At 33.5% G+C, this 22,467-nt stretch overlaps 1 protein-coding gene across 2 annotated transcripts in view; it reads left to right on the forward strand.

Annotated features, from left to right (window-relative positions):
* Positions 1 to 22,467, forward strand: part of FAR1 (fatty acyl-CoA reductase 1) — a 63,330-nt gene that overhangs the window by 36,106 nt on the left and 4,757 nt on the right. The window contains exons 4-11 of one of the 2 annotated variants that reach the window (XM_002755074.7): positions 2,661 to 2,840; positions 5,463 to 5,640; positions 6,548 to 6,592; positions 6,708 to 6,826; positions 7,728 to 7,795; positions 9,301 to 9,472; positions 16,324 to 16,453; positions 21,792 to 21,919. In XM_002755074.7, coding sequence (XP_002755120.1) covers positions 2,661 to 2,840; positions 5,463 to 5,640; positions 6,548 to 6,592; positions 6,708 to 6,826; positions 7,728 to 7,795; positions 9,301 to 9,472; positions 16,324 to 16,453; positions 21,792 to 21,919 — 1,020 coding nt within the window. Of the gene's footprint in view, positions 1 to 2,660; positions 2,841 to 5,462; positions 5,641 to 6,547; positions 6,593 to 6,707; positions 6,827 to 7,727; positions 7,796 to 9,300; positions 9,473 to 9,754; positions 9,927 to 16,323; positions 16,454 to 21,791; positions 21,920 to 22,467 lie in introns of both variants that reach the window. The other variant, XM_035265885.3, reaches the window with a different exon arrangement.

Raw genomic sequence — 22,467 nt, forward strand, 5'->3', positions numbered from 1 at the left:
GTCAATGGTGTAGAAATTGGATTGATGTAAAACAGAGTTAGGTTAACTATCCTGGCAGAGACATACTAGGCGTTACTTATGTGGGCACAAAATGGCTTCAGGTTTGGGTTCTCAGGTACAGATGCAAATGGAAAAAGGTAAGGCACAGAGGTTTTCCTCTCAAGTTATTCCTTATTTTTGGTGACCCAGAAACTCTGTCACCATCCTCAGGGACATGTAACAGATTATCCTTAGTATACATTTCTGAAAACATTGCTCTTCCTGCCCCTGTTGTTTTGCAAATGCAAAAGAAAAATAGTGCATTCCCTTATAGTCTAGTGGACAGTATCCTCTCTGTGAAATGTCTTTCTTAATGGATTTTAACTTGAACAGATTTTCCCCCTCAATTGAGGTAAGGAAGAAAAAAAAAAGATGCAGCTATGATTTTAAGACCCCAACCCAATTATTTCATTTAAAAAAATAGTCTTTCTAATATGTTTTCATAGGGTCTCGGGTACTATTAAATTAAAAGAAAATAATATGGCACAGGACATTTTTTCTCTCCTGGAGTTATTCCTTGTTCCTGGTGACCCAGAACTTGTTGTCCTGTCCTCAGGAACCTGTAACAGAATATTCTCTGTATACCTCTCCCAAACAGTACTCTCCCTATCACCATTGTTTTGCAAATGTCATAGACATCAAAGCACTGCTTTACAATGAAGTGGACTGGATTCTATCTGTGAAATATCCTGGCCTTTTAAAACAGTAGTTGGATTTTTTTCTTAAATACTGAAAATAAAAGAATTTTAGAAAGTACTCAAAACTATTTTTTTTTTAATTTTTTTGTGTTTGAACATTATTGTTTTGCTGATTGTAAACATAGACTTTCTAATTTTACTTTTAAAACTTAATATAGAAACAATTTCTGTATTTCTAATTTTTTCCATAGCTACAATTTTAGTGATTTGATGATATTCCATCATGCTGACATACCACAGTTTATGTATTATTCACTTAGAAGAAACTTTAAGGAATTTTAATTTCTTTTTATTTGAAAAGTGAGGGTTAGAACAAGTTTTTCCTCTGAGTTAATTTCAACAGATTAACTAGATTAGTAAATATACCATATCTCTAATTCCTGTTACTTTGTCCTAGTTTCCTTCAGATCATTTGTGTCAGTTTGTAGTGTCAACAGTATATTACTCTGCCAATTTTGTCACTGGTATTGAGTATTTAAATCTTTTTTCCTTTGTATTATTTATTAATTGACAAAAGTTGTATATATTTATTGTGTACAACATTTTGAAATATGTATACAGTGTGAAATGGCTAAATGAGCTAATTAGCATATTCATTATCTCACATACCTTTTGTGGTGAGAATACCTAAAATCCACTCTTTGTAATCTTTAAAAATACAATACATTGATATTAACTGTAGTCTCTATGTTGTACAATAGATCTCTTGGTCAATTTTTAAAAATCTATAAACAGAAGTTTAATAGAAAGCAAAAACTATCCACCATCTCATTACCTTAAGGAATATTTGTTGACTGCCTATTTGGTGACTATGTTAGAAATACTGCTAAATGCTTGCAAGCTATTTGTTTTGTTTAATTTTATACCAGTTGTAGTAGGTAGGTTTCATTATTGTTCCCATTTCCAGGTAAGAAAACTAAGGCTGGAGTGCTTCAGTAACTTTATGCCCTAACTGGTAGGTAGGCCAAGTCAGAATTTGAACACAGGACTGATTCCAGAGCCTTGTTTTTAATCCTGCTTCACATGATATTGTATGTATTTTTTTTGTGTATTAATCATTACCAATTTTCCATGTTTTTGTAGCCTTCACATAATTATTTTAGTGGCTATATTCCTTCATTGTGATAACATACTTACTTTATTGAGCCATTCCATATTCCATAGTGAATATTTGGGCTCTCTGGGTTTTTATTATTACATGGTACTTTATTGATAACTTTTCTGCATATATACGTTTGCTTTTGTGGAATTATTTAAGTAAATTCCAAGAAGGGAATATATAAATCATTTTGGGGTCTTGCATGTACCTTGTAACAAACGTACCAGTTTTATTATAATATCCCTTTGAATTTTATAAGGTAATCTTAGAAAAGTATTTGGATTGATTGCTACAAAGAGGGAAATAAACATATACTTTCTTGATTATATGTTAATATAATTTAATGTTTCTGAGTTCTCTCTGGCCGTATCATCCTTTTTAGTGACTCTACCTTAACATCTAAAAATTACTTAACCATTCTATTTTTTTATCCTTGTGGCACATCCATATTATGCAATATTATACTTTTAAAAATCAAGATGCAAAATAAGTCTAGCATGACTTCAAAATTATGCATAGAAGCTAAAGACTGAAATTATCTGTTTGTTCCTGGGCAATTATATAATTTTTAAATTTCTACTTTAATTTTTAAGTGCTATAATGAAGGTTATTTTAAAATCAAAAAATTGTTTAACACAATAGAGTAAACATACTTTATACTGAAATAAAATACACAAAATCACAGCTAAAGGATAAGGTGTAAAGAAACAAACATTTCTGTCTCTGTCTCTCTCACTACTCTAATGAAAATAAGATTTTTTTAACAGGTGAAATAAATAACATAGCTTTCCAATTTTCTCTTGTCACTTTTTCTTTTTAAACAGAGATGCTGTTCAGTTAAATGTGATTGCAACACGACAGCTTATTCTCCTTGCACAACAAATGAAGAATCTGGAAGTGTTCATGCATGTATCAACAGCATATGCCTACTGTAATCGAAAGCATATTGATGAAGTAGTCTACCCACCACCTGTGGATCCCAAGAAGCTGATTGATTCTTTAGAGTATGTTTGTTTGAAATTTATATACATTTACTCTGATCCCAAAAGAGGCTGAGATGAGCAGATCATGAGGTCGGGAGTTGAAGACCAGCCTGGGTAACATAGTGAAACTCCATCTCTACTAAAAAGACAAAAGAAATTTAGTCTGGTGTGATAGTGGGCACCTGTAGTCCCAGCTACTTAGGAGGCTGAGGCAGGAGAATTGCTTGAAACCTGGGAGGCAAAGGCTGCAGTGAGCTGAGATTGTGCACTGCACTCCAGCCCGGGCAACACAGTGAGACTGTCTAGAAAAAAAAAACAAAAACTTTGGATCCAAGTCCCTCTCCCTCCTCCTCACCCCACCCATATACATGTGTGCGCACACACACAAACACACACACACGCATACATTTATCTCTTCAAAAATATTTTCATATTCTCACATCCTTTTTATTGTATAGATTAGTATCTAAAGGAATGTTAGCGAAGTCAATGTGTAGTTTTCACTTTTGACCACGTATAATGGTTTTAAAGGAAGGCTCCTGAACATCTTATTAGTGATATTAAGGGCTCTCTTTTTTAGGGAATCAATCTTAGTAACCAGGAAGTACCTGTGGAGACCCATGACTGCCTGTTTAATAGCAAGCCTCTAATTTATTAAAAGAATGCTGTCACCACCCCCCACCCATGGAGTATATCTATAGAGAGGCCTTTAATTATTAGAGAATCAGAGGAGTCATAGTCTTTTAATTTATACCATTAATCTTACTGTTTATCATCTTTCTGAGGACTGAAATTCTGTCAGCAATTATTACATAAAAATTATTTGTGAGTATTGATAGATAGGGATTAAATGAAGTAGTACATACCATGACCTTGTTTTCATTTGCTGCAGCTTAGGGTTTCTCATCAGATAGACAAGGTTCAGACAAAAAAAAATAAAGATCTTTTTTACTTTAATAGACTACAGTTATATAAACATTCCAGTATCCACCATCTTTTCACATTTGTTAATCCTTATATAATATCTTTGAGTTTTTTCCGCCTTTATTCTTCTCTTTTAGTTTCCTTTCTTTCCAGAGATTCTATCCACTTTGACTCCTTAGTTAACATCTGCTGCTTTCTCCTAAAATAAGCACAGTCTTTTCTTTAAAGCTTTCCTGCTAATCATTATGAGGAAACAGATTGTAAAAAAAAATAAGTATGAGAAATTACCAAGACATTTTCATTGTAATTCCCTAATTTCTATTTTCTCACTTATTTTCTTAGATGGTTCCAAATATCTACTTCATTTTCTTCATATATCAATAGACAGAAGTGTTTAATACCTGTGGGAAAAGTTGAGTGTGGAAGTTAATGAAGCATTTTACTTTTTCTCTTCCTAACATTAATATATACAAACATTTGAGAAACGGAAAAAGAACTTGTAAGCTAATCCTGTATCTCCTTTCCTGGCTGCAAAGAAATCTAGCTAGCAGATAATTTTAAAATAACTCATAGATTTGTTCTGTAAACTCATTCTAGTGATGAGGCTTACTGGCTAAAGTTTCTCCTGAGTTTAGGCAGGTTTTTTTTTCTCATATATTAACAATCCCTACCATTTTTCAAAACTCATCTCCATGGTGAAATTTTTCCTAAGTTGGATAGCAATTTCCCTTCAATTTAATTCATACTCTTTTTCTTTCATATATAAAAAGTACTTCCATATACAGAAGAAAATTTTATCTTGATAATCTCCATTTTATGCTATTTTGTCAATTAGTATGGGTATCATTTGAGTATGACAATATACTGAGTCTACTTGGATACACAGCATTATCGACAAGAAGGAAAAAGTATCTGAAAACAAGTACGTAACATATTAGAATCAGAAGTTTAGGAAAAAACTTGGATATCACCTAGTATATCACCCTCCTTTTACTGAAGAACAGACTAGACCATTTCTTCAAATAGAATTGGAAGAATTTTTTGACTTTATAGTAGGTTGCTAGTTGAAATTTTATAGCATGGTTCAATTTATTTTTTTGCTCATTGTATTTGTTAATCTCACTAGAGCATATAAATTGCAGTGTTGCACCTTGAATACTAGACCTTTTATACCTTTTATGTTCATTATAAATGTATGTTAATTGTAAATGTATATAACAACATGTTACTTCACTAGGTGGTTATATACAGATCTATATTTTCTAACCTGCAACCTTCCAAAAGGTTTCAGATGTATTTTGGAATTTATTTGGACTTTAGAGAGGGAATGTAATTTATGTACTGTGTAATAGGAAAAAACTTTTTAACTTGATCTGGGTTCGTATCCCTGATCAAATACATATAAAATATATGACTGTTTAAGTTGAATCAAAAAAAGATCGTAAGTCAGTGTAGATCAGATTTTGCTATCCACCATATGATTTACGAAAGAACTCTTAGTTTTCAGATCTTTTTGGATACAGAAATTGCAGATAAGGGATTGTGGATGTATAGTTGATGTTTAAGAAAAATAAAGACTAAGTTTAATTTTTCAGTAAAAGTCATCAGATGATTTGAGTCAGAACAACAGATATGTTTGAATGTACAAAGTTCAATTAAGTGGCTTTTCATTTTATAGTAAAATATCTGGAAATATATTTGTATGCAATTCTTTACCAGGTGGATGGATGATGGCCTAGTAAATGATATCACGCCAAAATTGATAGGAGACAGACCTAATACCTACATATACACAAAAGCATTGGCAGAATATGTTGTACAACAAGAAGGAGCAAAGCTAAATGTGGCGATTATAAGGCCATCGATTGTTGGTGCCAGTTGGAAAGAACCTTTTCCAGTAAGTTGTTAGAAACCTTTATAAATTATTGGAGTTGAGAATTTTAAGTTATAATTCTATGAAAAGAGCCAGCAGTTCTTTAAGAACAGTATTATTTATTAAAGATGGATTACCATGGCAAAGCTGTTTTGTGTTCATAGAGCTAATTTTATTGGAACTTTCATTTCTGGAATGTGATGCTGAGTATATAGAAATGTAGATCAACATTTTAAAAATACTAATTGAAAATTAAATCAGGAGCTGTGACATTGTCTCAAGTCAGAGGAGACCATGATTTGGTTTGCTTCTTAGTACCAAAAAGAGGCAGACCTTCCAAGAGGCAGATCCCTTCCTTCCTCTGTAGATTACAAAGCTAAGAAAGGTACAGGGTGATGTTAGGGTAGTTGTTAATTCCTGGAATGAGAGAAAGCAGAAATATAAACAAGTTGGGTAAATTGATTCAGGCAAAACATAGATCTGTGTAATGGGAGTAAGTGATAGCATCTCTTGTTGCTTTGACAATTATTCTGTTTTTCTCTGTTTTATTCATAATTTTGAGGAGGATTTGCCATTTTCCTTAATCCCAGGATGCTGAATTAGTAAATAGCATAAAATCAAACTTGAACAAGCTTAATTTTGCAAAAAGATTTAACAGTATAAACCCCCTTTTATAAATTTCTTTTTGCAGAGAGTTAATGGAAGAGTAGGTAACCCTTTCAAAATGGTTTTACTCAGTCACTTTTGATCCCAGAGGAAGACTGTTTCTGTTTGGGACTGGTAGAAATATTTTGGCCTGAATCTAGTCTGTTTTTTAGTTTTTAGAAGACAGCTATCGAGTATATATTTGGGGTTGTAGAGTTCAAATAATAAATCTTTAGCTTCATAATGTTTCTAAAGCTTCTCCCCCTTTTTAAATTTTTGGTATTAGGGATGGATTGATAACTTTAATGGACCAAGTGGGCTCTTTATTGCAGTAAGTAAACCTTTTGATTTAATATTCTATACATTTTTCTGCTTTATGTGTATATTTAGATATATATACACTATGGCTTATATATCTTAAGGTGCTGTTTTTAATTTCAACAAAGGCAGGGAAAGGAATTCTTCGAACAATGCGTGCCTCCAACAGTGCCCTTGCAGATCTTGTTCCTGTAGACGTAGTTGTCAACATGAGTCTTGCAGCAGCCTGGTATTCCGGAGTTAATAGGTATATGAGGTGACAATGTTGCTTATTAAATGTATAGTAACTGAAAAGAGAAGACATGACTATTGACTAATGTTAATTAATCCCTCCATCCAGATATTGCCATACCAATATTTAGGCAATATCACTGCCAACTCCAAGAGTTGGTATTATCACAAACAATAACAAGTGGTCCCAACAGTAGTAATGAAGAATTAATGTTAATATTCATATATTACTTACAGAATAGACAAGTTTATTAGGGGTTAAAAATGAAAAAAATACCTTCCCTAAGGATGACTTTTTAATCCAAACTAAAACTTGGTATATATATATATAAAGAGCTGAAATTTACAGAATGTGGTTTACCTATATTAAACATGGCACATCAGAGCAGCTTTAATCAACCCATGAGCATCTTTCCTTTAAAAGGTAAAAGTAGCATTTATGGGTAACATTTAAACTTTAAGCTTCCCAGTAATGTTTTTTTTTCTAGCTAGTAAACTACCTTTATTTTTGATAATCTGTATTTTCTGTCCTAAAAAAGGAGAGAGATGATTATATGAATATGTTGTTTCTGGCAAAAGGAAACTTAGTCCATAATTTTTTTCAGCTTGATCCTCTGAAAATGAGACAAGAAGAGCTGAGATTGTTTGTTGTTTTCCTCATGTTTAAAAACAGATCTTCCTATATAAGGAGGAAAAATGTGAAAGGGAAAAAAGTCTGTATTTTTTAAAATAAATAATTATTTTTGGTAAGGGAAGAAGAGTAGTTATAAATAGTCATTAGCATAAAAACTAATCCTTTAAAAAATTAGTATAGAAAAGATGCTCATCATCCTCATGTCTTCTTAAATATTATCTAAGCTTTAGATTGGACATGTTTGGCCTCTTATGATTAATTGGTTTCACCTTTGTCTTTGCAGACCACGAAACATCATGGTGTATAATTGTACAACAGGCAGCACTAATCCTTTCCACTGGGGTGAAGTTGGTATGATTTTACCTGTGTTTTTGAATGATAGAATAAATCTTTAAAAACCAAGTTCCCTGATGTTTTAATGTTAGAATACCTATGAGCCATTAAGCCCACTGAGTTACCAATTTGTTCTTAATTGTCATCTTAGAAGTAATATCTACCAATACTACCTTGTGGTTCTTAATGTTTCACAAATTTTAAAATGAACTGCTGTCTATTCTTACCCACCCACCCTACGCTTGTCTAAGCCTTGCTGTTTTTCTGCTGCCATCTGCATCAGCCCTCATAGATACCAATATGGCATGGGAACAGTGCTTTTTTTTCTCCCTCTTGAGCACCCTTGGTCTTGCCATTGCCTATCCATAGGCAGTATCACTTCTTAAAAGAGGTGGTCTATTAAGTGGTACCCAGAGTAATAAATTAAGGAATTAGGAAGAAGGATACAGTTTGCTAGTATATTTTTTATTAACCTTTATTAATCTATCTAAATTTACAGAGTCACAGCAGGTGTATATGTTCTTAATTCTGTAGGAATAGTGTGACTTAAATAGGAGTAGTGTAACTTAAATAGGAATAGTGTAACTTAAAACCTGTTGCAATTGAATCATTTTTAAATTGTTGGTTGATGAGTTCGAATTTAAAGTAATATATATTTTTGATATTAATTTGGTGATAGGTCTTATTTAACCTTTAATTGAATAATTATCCCTGCAGAACAATTTTGATTTCAATGTAAATTTTTTATGACATTTGTCCTAGGATTTTTCTATGGCATTTTATTTCAGTGTAAAGATTGACCATTAGAGCATATAGGAAAAAGATAAAATCTAAGGTGATTTTAACTTTATAATTATTTTTAGTATTCTTTTAAGAATATTTAAACATTTTAAATGAGTTAGATTTTTTGGTAATCTTTTAATGTGTTGTAAAGTTTAGTAAAAGCTGAAGTGGAGCATTATATTTTAATGACTATCTCAATATACATTTTCAGTAAAGTATTAACATAGACGATACTAGGTTTGATTGTGTTGACGTTACATAGCCTACATAAATTACAACAGAAGTTAATTTTGGGTTGTTTTATGCCTGTTAATATATGTTAATTTGAGCATCTTAAGCAGAGGATGATGATTTTCCTTTTCTTTTTTAAGTAAGTACAGTAATAAGAGTCTGGAAAGAGGAACAGAAAGAAAGAAGCTATCGTGAGAAGTGAAATATAGAAAGTGACACTGTAAACTGACATAGGTAAAACATGGAAAGGATTTTAAGAGTGAATTTTAGCAAAAATTCATTCATCTAATTAAAATTCATAAATAGCAGCAGTTATAAAACCACTTGAGTTTAGCATTCTAATACCCATATTCTATTAGCTACTAGAAAGTAGAAAAGTTTGTTTTTTAAATGAACGAACTCTGACATCTTTGGTAAAATATTTTGCATTGTAAAAACATGATTTTTTTTTTTTCAAAACTTCATTACATGGTTATTATCAAAGCTGTTACACAACTTTTCTTCCTCAGAATACCATGTAATTTCCACTTTCAAGAGGAATCCTCTCGAACAGGCCTTCAGACGGCCCAATGTAAATCTAACCTCCAATCACCTTTTATATCATTACTGGATTGCTGTAAGCCATAAGGCCCCAGCATTCCTGTATGATATCTACCTCAGGATGACTGGAAGAAGCCCAAGGTAATGGTGACTAGCTCTGTCTTATCTGTTCCTCTGACTGTTAAACAACACATGCTTACACTAAAATGCATATTAACTCTGTATTTGTTTATGCTTTTGATAAGGCTTAATGGCCTTTTGTGAATGAGAAGACTCTTGAATTTAAGACATTGTCAGAAAAGCAATACTCTAATTTGTTTAAAATTTGGATAGTTATTATCATGTATTGAATTCTAGGTCTTACTTTAGTTTTCTTTCTGAATAACAATATTTAAAATGCTTTGACGCTTATTTTTCCCACAGGAGATATTCTAAATCATTACTTCAAGATGCATCCTTTTAATCAAGTTTACAGGCGCCCCAATATTAAGTTTTATACCAACAACCTATTGCTTCATTATTGGAAGGGTGTCAGACATACAGTACCTGCATTATTGCTCGATCTTGCACTCAGGTTGACAGGTCAGAAACCGTGGTAAGAAGAATAGCAGTGAATACACTATGTATTGGTAAGGTGGTAGAAGCTTGCTGGAGAGAAAAAGTCGCTAGCATGAGTTTTACCTTTAGATTTACTAACCAGATTAATTACAATCACAATCAGAATGCTAGGATATTTCTTAGAATTTGGAGATCTTTAGGGGCACTAACTATGGATCACATCTTACTGGGTCATTGATCATCTAAAATTCCATAATATAGGAAATGTCCTACATTATGATTGTCATTGTTATTATAAGCTGAAATTGAGCCCTTCTCTCCATCTTAAAAACCTAATGATGAGTTTTTATAGGGGATTAAGGGTAAAAGTTTTGCTTTGAATGGATGCTGCAGTTTTATGTGAAAAATACAGGATGTGTCTAGAAAATTAATTACTTGAAATATCTCAGCTGCCCATTCAGCTTATAATACGGTTTTTGCAGTTTTTGACTAATTTTCCAGGTTGGGAATGGCATAGTTACGAAAAAAAAAAAACAAAAACAAAAACAAATGGAAAACTTTCTATTTTCTTATAGTTGTTATAGCCTTTCTTTATTTTTTGTTCTTGTTGAAATTCCACAAACTTAAAAGTTCTTCTACTGTCTTTACCACACAATTACAGTAAAAATATACCATAAAAATACTTACTTTTTAAAACTACGTTGGCATTACAGTGGAGTCTTTGATAGGAGAGTTCAGGATTTGAGTATTTTTGTATAAAGAAGATACTGATCCAGAAGTTCCATCAATTACTCCAAAAATAAAAGTAATGTATATGCCAGTTACAGTGTATCAGGATCTAAGTTCCTTGTAGGTATTTTCTGTGGAATCTCTTTTCCAAGATGTTTCTCACCCTATATGTTAGCTAAATGAAATATGTGAGGGGTGTTGAACAACTTTAGAATGGGTAAAGAAATATTTTCGGACTTTTCTAGAGTGATCTGCAAAATGCAATATTTGCCATTGGAAGCATTCTTTCATGGCTAAACAGCAGGTATAAATTCACAAATGATGGCAGTGTATGTTTTCTTTATATAAATAAGGTTGTTATAATTTAGGGCAGAAAAGTAAAAACTGGGTAAAAAAAATAAAACATTAAATATATCACATTGCCTTATACAAAGAAAGGGGGCTTAATAAACTTTTTAAAAAAAATAAGTGAATAGCTAGTTTACTAATTACTGTTGGTTTGCTAATAGCTGTTTTACTAGTTACTGATTCAGAGGAGATGTTGCTGCATACAAATCATCTAAAACTTAGAGGTTAAAAACAGCAACAATCATTTTATTATTTCTTTCATGATCAGGAATTTGAGAAAGAATCAGTTGGGCACTTTTGGCTTGGAGCCTTTCATGTGTTTGTGATCAGATGAAAGAGACAGGTGGGCAGAGGCAATGGAACAGCCAGAGGCCTAGATATTACTGTTTGTCATGTCATAAGGATCTCTCCATATACTTCTTTGCAGTAATTAGTGATAGCCTTAGGGGAATTAGACTTCTTACGTGGCAGCTGATGGCTTCAAAGGGGAAGGAAGTCTTTTAGCAAGTAAGGTGGAGGTTGTGTTGCCTTTTCTGAGCTACCTGTAGAAGTCATGCAGCATCACTTTTCCCTCATTCTTCTAGTCACAAGTGAGTCACAAATCTTCCTAAATTTAAGGAAAGGGGAATTAGAAAGTAGTCAAGATGAAGGGTATTGTTGCCACCATTTTTAGAAAGTACAATCTGCTGTAGTCAACCTTCTGGCCAAAACAATTCATATTTCTTCTATATGGAAAGTACAGTTGCTTCTTCCCCCTTCACCATGCCTTCCCCCTCACGCCTCCCCACCTCCATCACCCCAGATTCCTGTGGCATCAGCTAGAAGCCAGGGTTTTGTCATCTAAATCTGGTCCATTTTTGGATAAGGCTCTTTAGGAGTGATTTTGTCAGGATAGCTCCTCGAGTATAGTTCCTCAAGAATTGATCTGTGAACTAAAGCAACAAGTTACTGACTGCTGATACGCCCATCATATGGTAGCATAGGATAATGGCTTTAAACAGTTTTATTCAAAAAGAGAGTATTGGGAGGTACCCAGCAAACACTGGTCCATAACATTTCTGAATTCCAGTCAGATACGTGTTGATGGTTTCTTGATTAGGAAACCATCAGTCTTATTCTCTGGAAGGTTTGAGGCTCTTGCCTCTACCCTCTGAGTCATCCTTCTTTATGCATAAAAACTGGCCTGTGCTATGGGCTCTGTGTGCAGCCAAGTAGGCTTCTTATCTTGCTTCCTGCCCATAAAAGGGTAGGGAATCAGGGTATAAGGCATTACTTTAGGTCTTTCTAAAGTCTTAGAAAGGGTAGGAAAACTGGCAAGGTTTTCTTGTAAATTAGGACCATATAGTAAATATTTTAGGTTTAGCAGGCCATGTGGTTTTTGTTGAAGCTACTCATCTTTGCTGTTAAAAATGAAAGCAGCCATAGACAATAGGTAAAGGAATGAACATGACTGTGTTCCCATAAAACTTCACTTACAAAAACAGGTGGTGGGCTGGGTTTGGGATATAGGCCCTCGTTTGCTGACCCTTGATATAGCAGTCTCTTCATTTTTTTATTGTCTATCCCTTTACATGTAACCTGACAATCTACCCCATTAGACTAAAGCCATATCCATAAATCTCTTTGACACTAGCCCTTCTCTTATCATGGGTTCCCTGTGAAGTTGCTATGGGACAACACTTTTAGATCTTAGATCCTGCCTTTTGAACAATAAGAGTTTCTATTACACATTTCTTTAAGATCTGAAGAGTGCCTTTTGTCTATCTGAAAGTACTAGAAGGCACTACTTTAGTCTTTCTAAAGTTTTAGCAAAGAATCCATCTTCCCCTATCCTGATATGCTCAGAAACTATTTCTTAAAGATTTCCTGGCTGACATTTTACATTTCCTCCATATTCCACGCAAATAGTTCATTTTTAAATCTTTGTTCTCTTTTGCCCTCTTTCAGCAAATTTCGGCTAGATCATTGAGTTTATTAGGTACACTTTCCATCTTCCTTATTACCACAGGTGACAGTTTGTTGTCCTCACTTCAAGCCCCCACCAACAGCTTTCTTAAAGCCCTTTAAGGCTTCTAATAATACTGTTTTCCTGGTTATTTTACACCTCACAGGCCTTACAGATTTTGTTTATCATTTGACCCTGAAGCCAATACCACATGTTTTAGGTTTTTATTATAGCAGCCCCTCCCAGTATTGAGATCTGTAGAGATATCTTATCTGTTTTGTATAACAAGGCACCTCAAACTTAGTGTCTTAAAGTAATTTTATTTTTGTGTCACAATTTCTGTGGGTCAGGAATTCCAGAAGGGTTTAGCTGGATGGTAATGGCTCAGGATTTTTCAGATGATTATAGTCAGACAGGGACTGGAGCAGCCTTGCTGTGGAGGGAGTGGTAAAGCGGGGAAGGGGACAGAGCAGCTGGTGTGGCTGGGCATCTCTCTCTCCAGTAGTGTCAGAGCCTCTCCATGTGGTCTCTCCATATGGACTAGTTTGAGCTTCCTCGCAGCATGGCAGCCTCAGGGGGAGCTGGACAGCGTACAAGGTGACTGAAGGCTTCAAGGGTGAGTATCCAGTGAGCAAGACAGAAAGCTCTACACCTTTTCTGACCTAGCCTTGGAAGTCACATTGTGTCACTTCTGCCTCATTCTGTTGGTTCTAAGTTATTTTCAGCTCTCATTGAAAAGACAGTCAAGGTGTCATATTGTAGGTGGGCATGTCGGATGTGAAATAATATCATAGGCTGCTTTGGAAATTAATCTTTCTTAAGTAGGAAACATTAAGTAAAGAATTTTCTTACCTGAGGTTTGTCCTGTGTGAAGCTTTCTAAGTATAAAAGCAGGACAGATCCTTGACCTCTGGGAGTTTATAGTCTAAAAGCAACAAGGAATGTAGAGGTTTTTTTTATTTAGATAATTTTATAAATGTTAAATATAGTCTTACAATTTATATTATTTAATTTGTTCAGAAATTTATTAAGCATGGTAATAGACTTTACACCTTATATTGGGGCTTTACTATAATGCTTAATTTTACATTAAACTGATGTCAGTCACTTCATTCATTTCATCCAGTTTACTCATTTTTGTAATTCTGAATGTGAGTTAGATAACAATCTGACCTGCTGTATATCTTGATGTAATTATAAAGAGCACAACTCAAATATACATCATACTGATTCTTGGTTAATAGTCATTGGGGACTGTGATGCATGCTGTTATTGCATGTAGAAGCAGTATAAATTATTCACACTAGCTCTGGAAATACAGTAGACATTTCATCACTGTTAAAAATGCTATTTTAAAAAATGGCTCCATGATCTTATGTTTTAGTTAACTAGCATAACTAGCTTAACTTCTCTAAACCAGATATTTTTCATCTGTGTACTTCTCAATTGGAGACATTTGACAATGTTTGCAGGTATTTTTAGTTATCACAACTGGGAGAAGGCTGCTACTGGAGGCTAGGGATGCTGAAAAATATCTTACAGCATGCTTCACAGCCCTCCACAAGAAGGAATTATCAAACCCACAATATAGTGCCAAGGTTGAAAAATGATTATCTACCCTGGACTAGATAATTATTAAGCTCTTGCCTTCCTCTAAAGGATTGTGATTATTTTTTTAAAGTTGTCATAATAAAGAATAAATACATATTCAGAACATACCTGGCAATGTAGTCTTAAACATCTGTTCTATAGTATGTTTAACCAAGGAGTGATGGTACAAAGATTTATGCTTCTATTTCCCCATAGTTTTCAATCCATGTATTTTTGTTGCATGATAAATATTCTATAAATTTCACACACAAATATATGGTACTTCAAATTTCTTCCCTTTCCCCAATTTTTTACTGCAATTATGTTTTGAATGGCTGAAGCAGTGATTGATGTTAGGGTGATTCTGTCACTTGAATGAATCTGAAGATAAGATTAGGTGAGAATTGTCAGTGAAAAAGAGTTAAGAAAAACTTTTTAATAAGATATATATAGGAAAACCATGTTAGCTGTGTGTGAGAGAGAGATTTAAGTATGCTAAACTGGCGTGATAGTGTGTATTGATTTAGTGACAAATTTGTTGTATCTTCTTGTTTTTTAGAAAAAAATAATCACATAATCTCTTCTAATAGCAGCATGTGTTTTTCCCCCTCAAATGCTTTTTATCTACAGAACTATCCCTGTCCAAAAATCGCCTTCAGTGCTTGATAATTATTTTTGTGTTTAATAGAGATTTTATTTTGAAATTACTTTATCGGTTGAAATATAGTTTTTCTTTACATAGTTTATATTGTTTCATTTTTTTCCAGTATTCTGGACTCAGAGTTTCTTTCTAAATGTATTGAATGTGTTATCAGAATTGCTTAGCTAATGATTTTTTTTATTTTCATTTCTAATGTAATTTTCCTCCATGCCCCCTATTTCTAAAGCCTCTAATTTTGAGACTTTCTAAACTGTTTAATACATATAATGCAAATCTTTATTATAATATAAATGAAATTTTTAAAAAATACTTCTGTACAAATCATTTTTCTGTTCTCGGAAGTTGGGATTTTTTGTTTCAAAAAGTTCTTTCTTCCCTTTTCCTACTCATCATAAATATTATTGTATAGATGTTACTGTGTAAGTTAGTATTATGATATCAATGATTTACAGTGAGCCGTGATATATAACATGACAGAGTTAAAGATTAAAACTCCTGGTACTTTTGAAAAGAAACAAGTGTCACACTCCTTTATTTCTATAAGGATGACCATTGGTGGGATATGGGGAGGTGAGTGAGTATCTGTTTCAGATAGTTTTCAGCATGAGTCATCCAGATGATGAAGAGTGGTGCCAATCATTGTTAAAGAAACGTTGTTTTGTTTTTTTAAATGAATAGAGTTGACTACCTGGAAACGAATATTTCTGTATTCACTTTGCTTTAGCGATGCTGGAGAGTTGGGATTATAAATATAACACAATATGTTATGAATTCACAGGAAATCTAAGTCAATGCAGCTGTGAACCAAAATATAGTCTATGGAACAGAAAGCAAGGACATATTAATTGAATCCGTTCATTTGCTTAGTACTGATGTAGAAAATTTAAGAGTATTGTATGTCCTTTGAGAATTAATTCTGTATATCAGTAGAATTCTGTTTAGGTGGTATTAAATTCATTTTTTGCTGCTTTCAAAAAAAAAATTTTTTTTTTTTATTTATAAATTGTTCATCCAAGATGCAGAAATATTCTTATTCCCTGCTGGTTTGGTACACTTAAGGATTAAATGTTATAATTTTAATTTTAATGCCTGTATTGGTGGTAATAGGATTTTTCCTTATCTATACAAAATATGAATCTGTCAATTTTTCTTACAATACAGGATGATGAAAGCAATTACTCGTCTTCACAAAGCTATGATGTTTCTTGAATATTTCACAAGTAATTCTTGGGTTTGGAATACTGACAATGTCAATATGTTAATTAATCAACTAAACCCTGAAGATAAAAAGGCAAGTATTTTCTGTTTTATATTAGAAAATAAGTAGCATACTAATTACAGAACCATTAGCAACCTGAAAAATATTTTCCACAGCTGTTATGCAACAAGAAAGCCATGATTTACAGTCTCTCATAAAGTTTCAGTCACAATTGTTAGTGATAAAATAAAATTGCTCTATCTTAAAATTTCTAGTGTAAATATTTTAGAGTGACAAAGGTATTTTCAAAGTATGATTGAAATGTTGATTCTCTTGTTTCCTTAATGTTGGATTAAGGGAGAATTTTATCTTTGTGATTTTCTTTCACTTTGTTTTCTCTGAGTTTTGAGAAAAACAAGTTTTGTTTTCACAAACCCTTTTACTTTTTTTAATTCCACATTTTGCCCTTTTTTAGTTTGGAACTTAAATTCTTTGTGTATGTTCTTTTTGAGTTTACTCTAGATGTTTTAACATGTATATCTAACACAGACTAAGTTAAGCAATATTTATAGCCTCCTTCTTAACATTAATAATATTTAGAACCTTAAAATGTTTTAGTTGTGATTACCACTCCCACTCATTTAAAATGATTGTAGTACTACATTACTTCAGTTCTCTTTTTTTTTTTTTTTTTTTTTTTTTTTTTTTGAGACAGAGTTTTGCTCTATGCCCAGGCTGGACTGCAATGGCACTATCTTGGCTCACTGCAACCTCTGCCTCCTTTGTTCAAGCGATTCTCCCGCCTGAGCCTCCTGAGTAGCTGGGATTATAGGTGTCCATCACCACACCCAGCTAATTTTTGTATTTCTAATAGGGATGGGGTTTCACTTTATTAGCCAGGCTGTCTCAAACTCCTGACCTCAGGAGATCTGCCAGCCTCAGCCTCCCAAAGTGCTGGCATTACAGGCGTGAGCTACCATGTCCGGCCCAGTCCCCTATTTAAACCCCATGATGAGATACTATTTCGTTCATTTTGTTTTTATTTAGATTTAACTGTGTGTGTGTGTGTGTGTATGTGTGTGTGTGTGTGTACCAATGTCTTTACTCTCAGATTTTCTCCTTATGATCTTCTTTCTGCCTGAAATATATCCAGCATACCTAGAATATGTTTTAGTAAGGATTGTGTTTTGTAGTGAGTTCTCAGTTTTTGATTGTCTGATATGTCCTTGTTTCATCCTTGGTTTTGGAACATGATTTCAGCACACTAAAGAACTTTTTTGCTGGACATAGGAGCTCATGACTGTAATCCCAATACTTTGGAGGCTGAGGTGGAAGGATGGCTTGAGGCCAGGAGTTCAAGATCAGCCTGGGCAACATAGCAAGATCTGTCTCCACAAAAATAAAAAAAAAAATTAGACAGGCATGGTACATGTGCCTGTAGTCCCAGCTACTCAGGAGGCTGAGGTGGGAGGATCATTTGAGCCCAGGAAGTCAAGACTACAGTGAGATGTGATCACATCATTCATTGCACTCCAGCCTGGGCAATAGAGTGAGAGTCTCTCAAAAAAAAAAAACAAACAAAAACTTTCTTTTTTATATTTTGTCTTACATTGTTGCTGTTGAAAAGTCAGTAGTTGGCTTTTCCGTTATAGGTGATCTGTTATTCCTGGTTCCTCTTCCATTTTCTCTTTATGTTTGGCATTTGGCAGTATCACTGTGAAAGTGGGTGTAATTTTGAAAAATTTACCTTAATTGGGTTGTGCTTTGTGTATCTGATTTAAGAAAAAAAGATGTAGAGCTGGTTCATTACAGTTTTTCAAGAGTTTTTTTTTTTTCATCTAGTGCCAGCTTTCTTTCTCTTCCCACTTATTTTTTTAATTTTAATACTGTGTTATTTAACCCAATACATCATCAAAAATATTGTTTGATTAAAAATCCAAAAATTATTTAAAGGATATTTTACTTTATATTTTTCATACTGAGCCTTCAAAACTCAGAGTGCATTTTATACTCCACAGCATATCTCAGTTTGGACCAGCCACATTAAAAGTGCCCAAGAGGCACAGGTGGCTTGTGGCTGCCATATTAGACAATAGAGATCTAGTCTGTTCTACTGATTCTGCATGACAGAAGTCCTCAAGTGGTTTGTTTCTCTGTCCACTTCGGTGTGTGGTGGGTATACTGCTTTTTCCCCTTTGCTCAGAGGATATAGCTTTTTAGGTTCTTATCTCTTTGCAGGGGTATTCTGTAAGACTCTTAATCTCCCTCTCTGCCTATAGCCTTCAAAGCAGAAGGTCTAAGCCACCTTCTGCGGGGTCCTGCAGATACTCTCAAGTTGAAAGTTTAGTTAGGCTGCCTTTCTGGAATCTGCTGATTCCTTACTTTCTCCTTCTGCATTTCCCCCCATGTATAATGCATACTGCTCAAGGGATTATAAGAAAGTAAGCAAGCAACCAGATGAAGAATTAAAACATTATTGTCCATTGAAGTCCCCCTTACACCCTGTCCTGATGATATGGTTTGGATTTGTGCCCCTGCCTACATCTTCTGTCCAAATTGTAATCTCCATTGTTGGAGGAGGGGCCTGGTGGGAAATGATTGGATCATGGGGGCGAACTTGCCCCTTGCTGTTCTCATGATAGTGAGTTCTCCTAAGATCTGATTGTTTAAAAGTGTAGTACCTCCCCTTTCACTCTCTTTCTGCTCCTACCATATAGAACAGGCCAGTTTCCCCTTCACCTTCCTCCATGATTATAAGTTTCCTGAGGCCTCCCCAGAAACAGAAGCCTTTATAGCCTGCAAAACCATAAGCCAATTAAACTTTTTTATCTTAACAAATTACCCATTCTCAGGTAGGTCTTTATAGGGATTCGAGAATGGACTAATACCTCCACTGTCTTCCCAAAGGGAACAACTATCTTGAATTCTAACACTAAATATTAGTTTTGCCTATTTTTGACTTCACACAGATGGTATTATACAGTATTTTTTCATTCTTCTGTTGATAGACATTTGAGTTATTTCCAGTTTCTGGCTATTAGGAATAATTATCCTTTGAGCATTCTTTATCTGTACACATTTGTGTAGGGTATTTACCAAGAAATAGGATAACCTAGGGCATTCATACATTCAGTTTAGTAGATAATGCCAGTTTTCCAAAGTGGTTGTATCAGTTTACATTCCAAAGGACAGTGTATGAGAATTTCTGTTAATCCACATCCTCCATAACACTTGGCCTTTTAATTTTGATTTTTAATTATAGCCACTTAGGTGGTATAACAAAATGATTCTACCATATATTCCCTAGTACATAAAATGCTTATATAGAAATAATGAAAAAAGTAAACAATCCTATTGGAAAATAGATTAGAGAGATGAACAGTTTACAGAATAATTCCCAAGAGTTTGAAAAGATATTCAGCTTTACTCAGTGGAAATGCACACTAAAGTAAGACTGGGATGTCTATTTACTATTTACCAAATTTGCAAAAAATACAAACTTGGACAATGTACTCTTGTGAGTCCCTGGACAAATCAACATCCTTATACATTGCTGTTAGAACTGTATGGTGTATGTTTCTCTATTTTTTTATTTTCAATTATTTTGTATCTTTTCTTTTAGATATGTCTTTTGTAAGCAGCATATAGTTGTTAGTTTTTATTTTCAGTCTGACAAGTTTTGACCTTTAATTGGAAAACTCCTACGTAATTGCTATCATCTTGGAGTTAGTCTTTTAGTGCTTTGTATTTATCCTGCTGGTTTTAAGTTCTTTTTTTTTTTTTTTTTGTCTTTTTTTTGCCACCTTTTAAGTTAGATTTTGAATAGTTTTATATTTTCCCATCTATATGTGTTGCATAGAATTATGGTGGGTTTTTTTTTTTTTTTGGTTGTCTTAGTAGGTTACTCTAGAGATTACAATATCCTTTAATTTAGTAAGGTCTAATATGAATTGATACTTCTACCCTTCTCAGATAGTGAAGGATCAGCACCTATCTGTTATTGTTGTTAGTGCAAAAGTAATTGTGGTTTTGGCTATAATACATGTTTTAATTATATATATATGTTAAGCCACACAAGCCAGTATTTTTATTGCAGTTGATACAATAAATATTCATACAGATTTACCAGTATAATTGTCCTTTTATTGCTCTTTATTTCTTCCTCCATCTCCAGGCTTAAATCCAGAATCGTTCTCCTTCTGCCTAAAGAATATCCTTAAGTTTACTTCCTCTAACATGGGTTTTCTGCTGATGTCAGATTGTCTCAGGTTTTATTCTCTGGAAGTATCTTTATTTCACCTTTATTTTTCATGGATATTTACACTGGTATAGAGTTTTACCTTAGCAGTTGTTTTCATTGAGTAGTTGGAAAACATCTCTCAGTCTTTTGGTTTCCATTTCTTCTGTTGGGAAGTCAACTTACAGTCTAATAGTTGTTCTTTTGGAGGGAATCTATAGGACGTTTTTCTGACATTCGTATGCCTAGATGTGTGTTGGGGCAGGGGTCGGGGAAGCGGGAGTTGTATTTGTGTTTTGAATTTGTGACTTGGTTTCTCATCGTTTTTGGACAATTTTCTTCTCAAATACTGCTTTTATTCCATATTTTTTTAACTGTTCCTATGGAACTCCCAATAACATAAACATTTACCTGTTCATAATGTCCCCTAAGTCTTCATTTTAATGCACAGTTATTACATTTTTATATTTTACTGATTGTCTTATAGTAGTTTTCCCCTCCTAGAATTGGCTATTTTTACATGAGTGATGGTATATAGTGAATAATATCTTTATAACTCCAAAAAAATTATCTGATTATATGCTAAGGAGCACTGAGCAGTGCACAGTCGTCTTACTTTGCCATAACATTTCCAAAGGCTTTCTTTTCTGGATTTACCTACCCTTTTCATCAAATAGTCTAATAACAGTTATTCAGACTCCTTAGCTAGCTTTCATAACATATTCTTTCTCTTGATGTCAAAAGTGTTCTCTAGGAATATTAGTCTGTGCAGTAGGTATGATGTACAGGAAGGCAGAAGAGACTACAGATAGAAAGGAACAGGAAATGTATCAGTACATGCATAATGTAGTGAGGAATACATAGATCTATTTGGACAATAGAATTTTGTCTTTTTTTTTCTTTGTTTAGCAAAATGGTACAAGCTATTTTCTTCTTACATTTAACCTACTTCTCTTAAAATGCTGACACGAGTTTCCAGATTATCTTCTCAAATGTTTCCACATTTAATGGAAGGTATGGACTAGGAATAAGAACTTTTCTGTGACTAGCAGTAAGATTTTAGAAGTTAATTCCATACTTAAGCATTTTGTAATTATGTCACTTGGAATTGGCCTTTAGAAAAAGTATGAATTTCTGACTGGTTGTGAAAAAAATTAGTCAAGAAAATAATCAGTAAATTTTTTGTTAACGTAGACCTTCAATATTGATGTACGGCAGTTACATTGGGCAGAATATATAGAGAACTACTGCATGGGAACTAAGAAGTACGTGTTGAATGAAGAAATGTCTGGCCTCCCTGCAGCCAGAAAACATCTGAACAAGTGAGTTTGATATATGGATTTGATTGCATCTTATTTTCTTTATGAAATATTCCATAATTTTTTTGGTAAACTGGTAGATTGCATAAAGATATTGCTAATAATTTATGATAAGTACTTACTTTTGGACTAGAACTATGGTAGTATTACTGTAGCCTAAGATTGTTGAAACTTACTGTCTTCCTCAGTTTATGTCTTTCTTAGGATGAAGTTCAGGTGGAATTGAGTTTCAGAAATTACTATTATCATTCTTTATATTGCTACTTTAAAAGTAAAGGTATTAGAAGGAGGATATTTTAGGTAACCTATTTTAAAGGTTTTTTTTTTCAATCCTACTCAGTAATCTTTGGAGGAAGAGAATACATCATTTGGCATAGAATATTTTTTTCTTATATAAAATAGTTACAATTTCCTTTATCCCTTTATACAAGTAACACATACTATTTTTTTTTAATAATCAGAAGATAAAAGAGGAAAAATCACTGGTAATCTATCAAAGATACAGATAATTTTTAATGGTAATTGCTTATATTTGTAGTGATTTTTAATAT

The sequence above is a fragment of the Callithrix jacchus genome, chromosome 10 (genome assembly GCF_049354715.1).
Source record: "Callithrix jacchus isolate 240 chromosome 10, calJac240_pri, whole genome shotgun sequence".
Taxonomy (NCBI): Eukaryota; Metazoa; Chordata; class Mammalia; order Primates; family Cebidae; genus Callithrix; species Callithrix jacchus.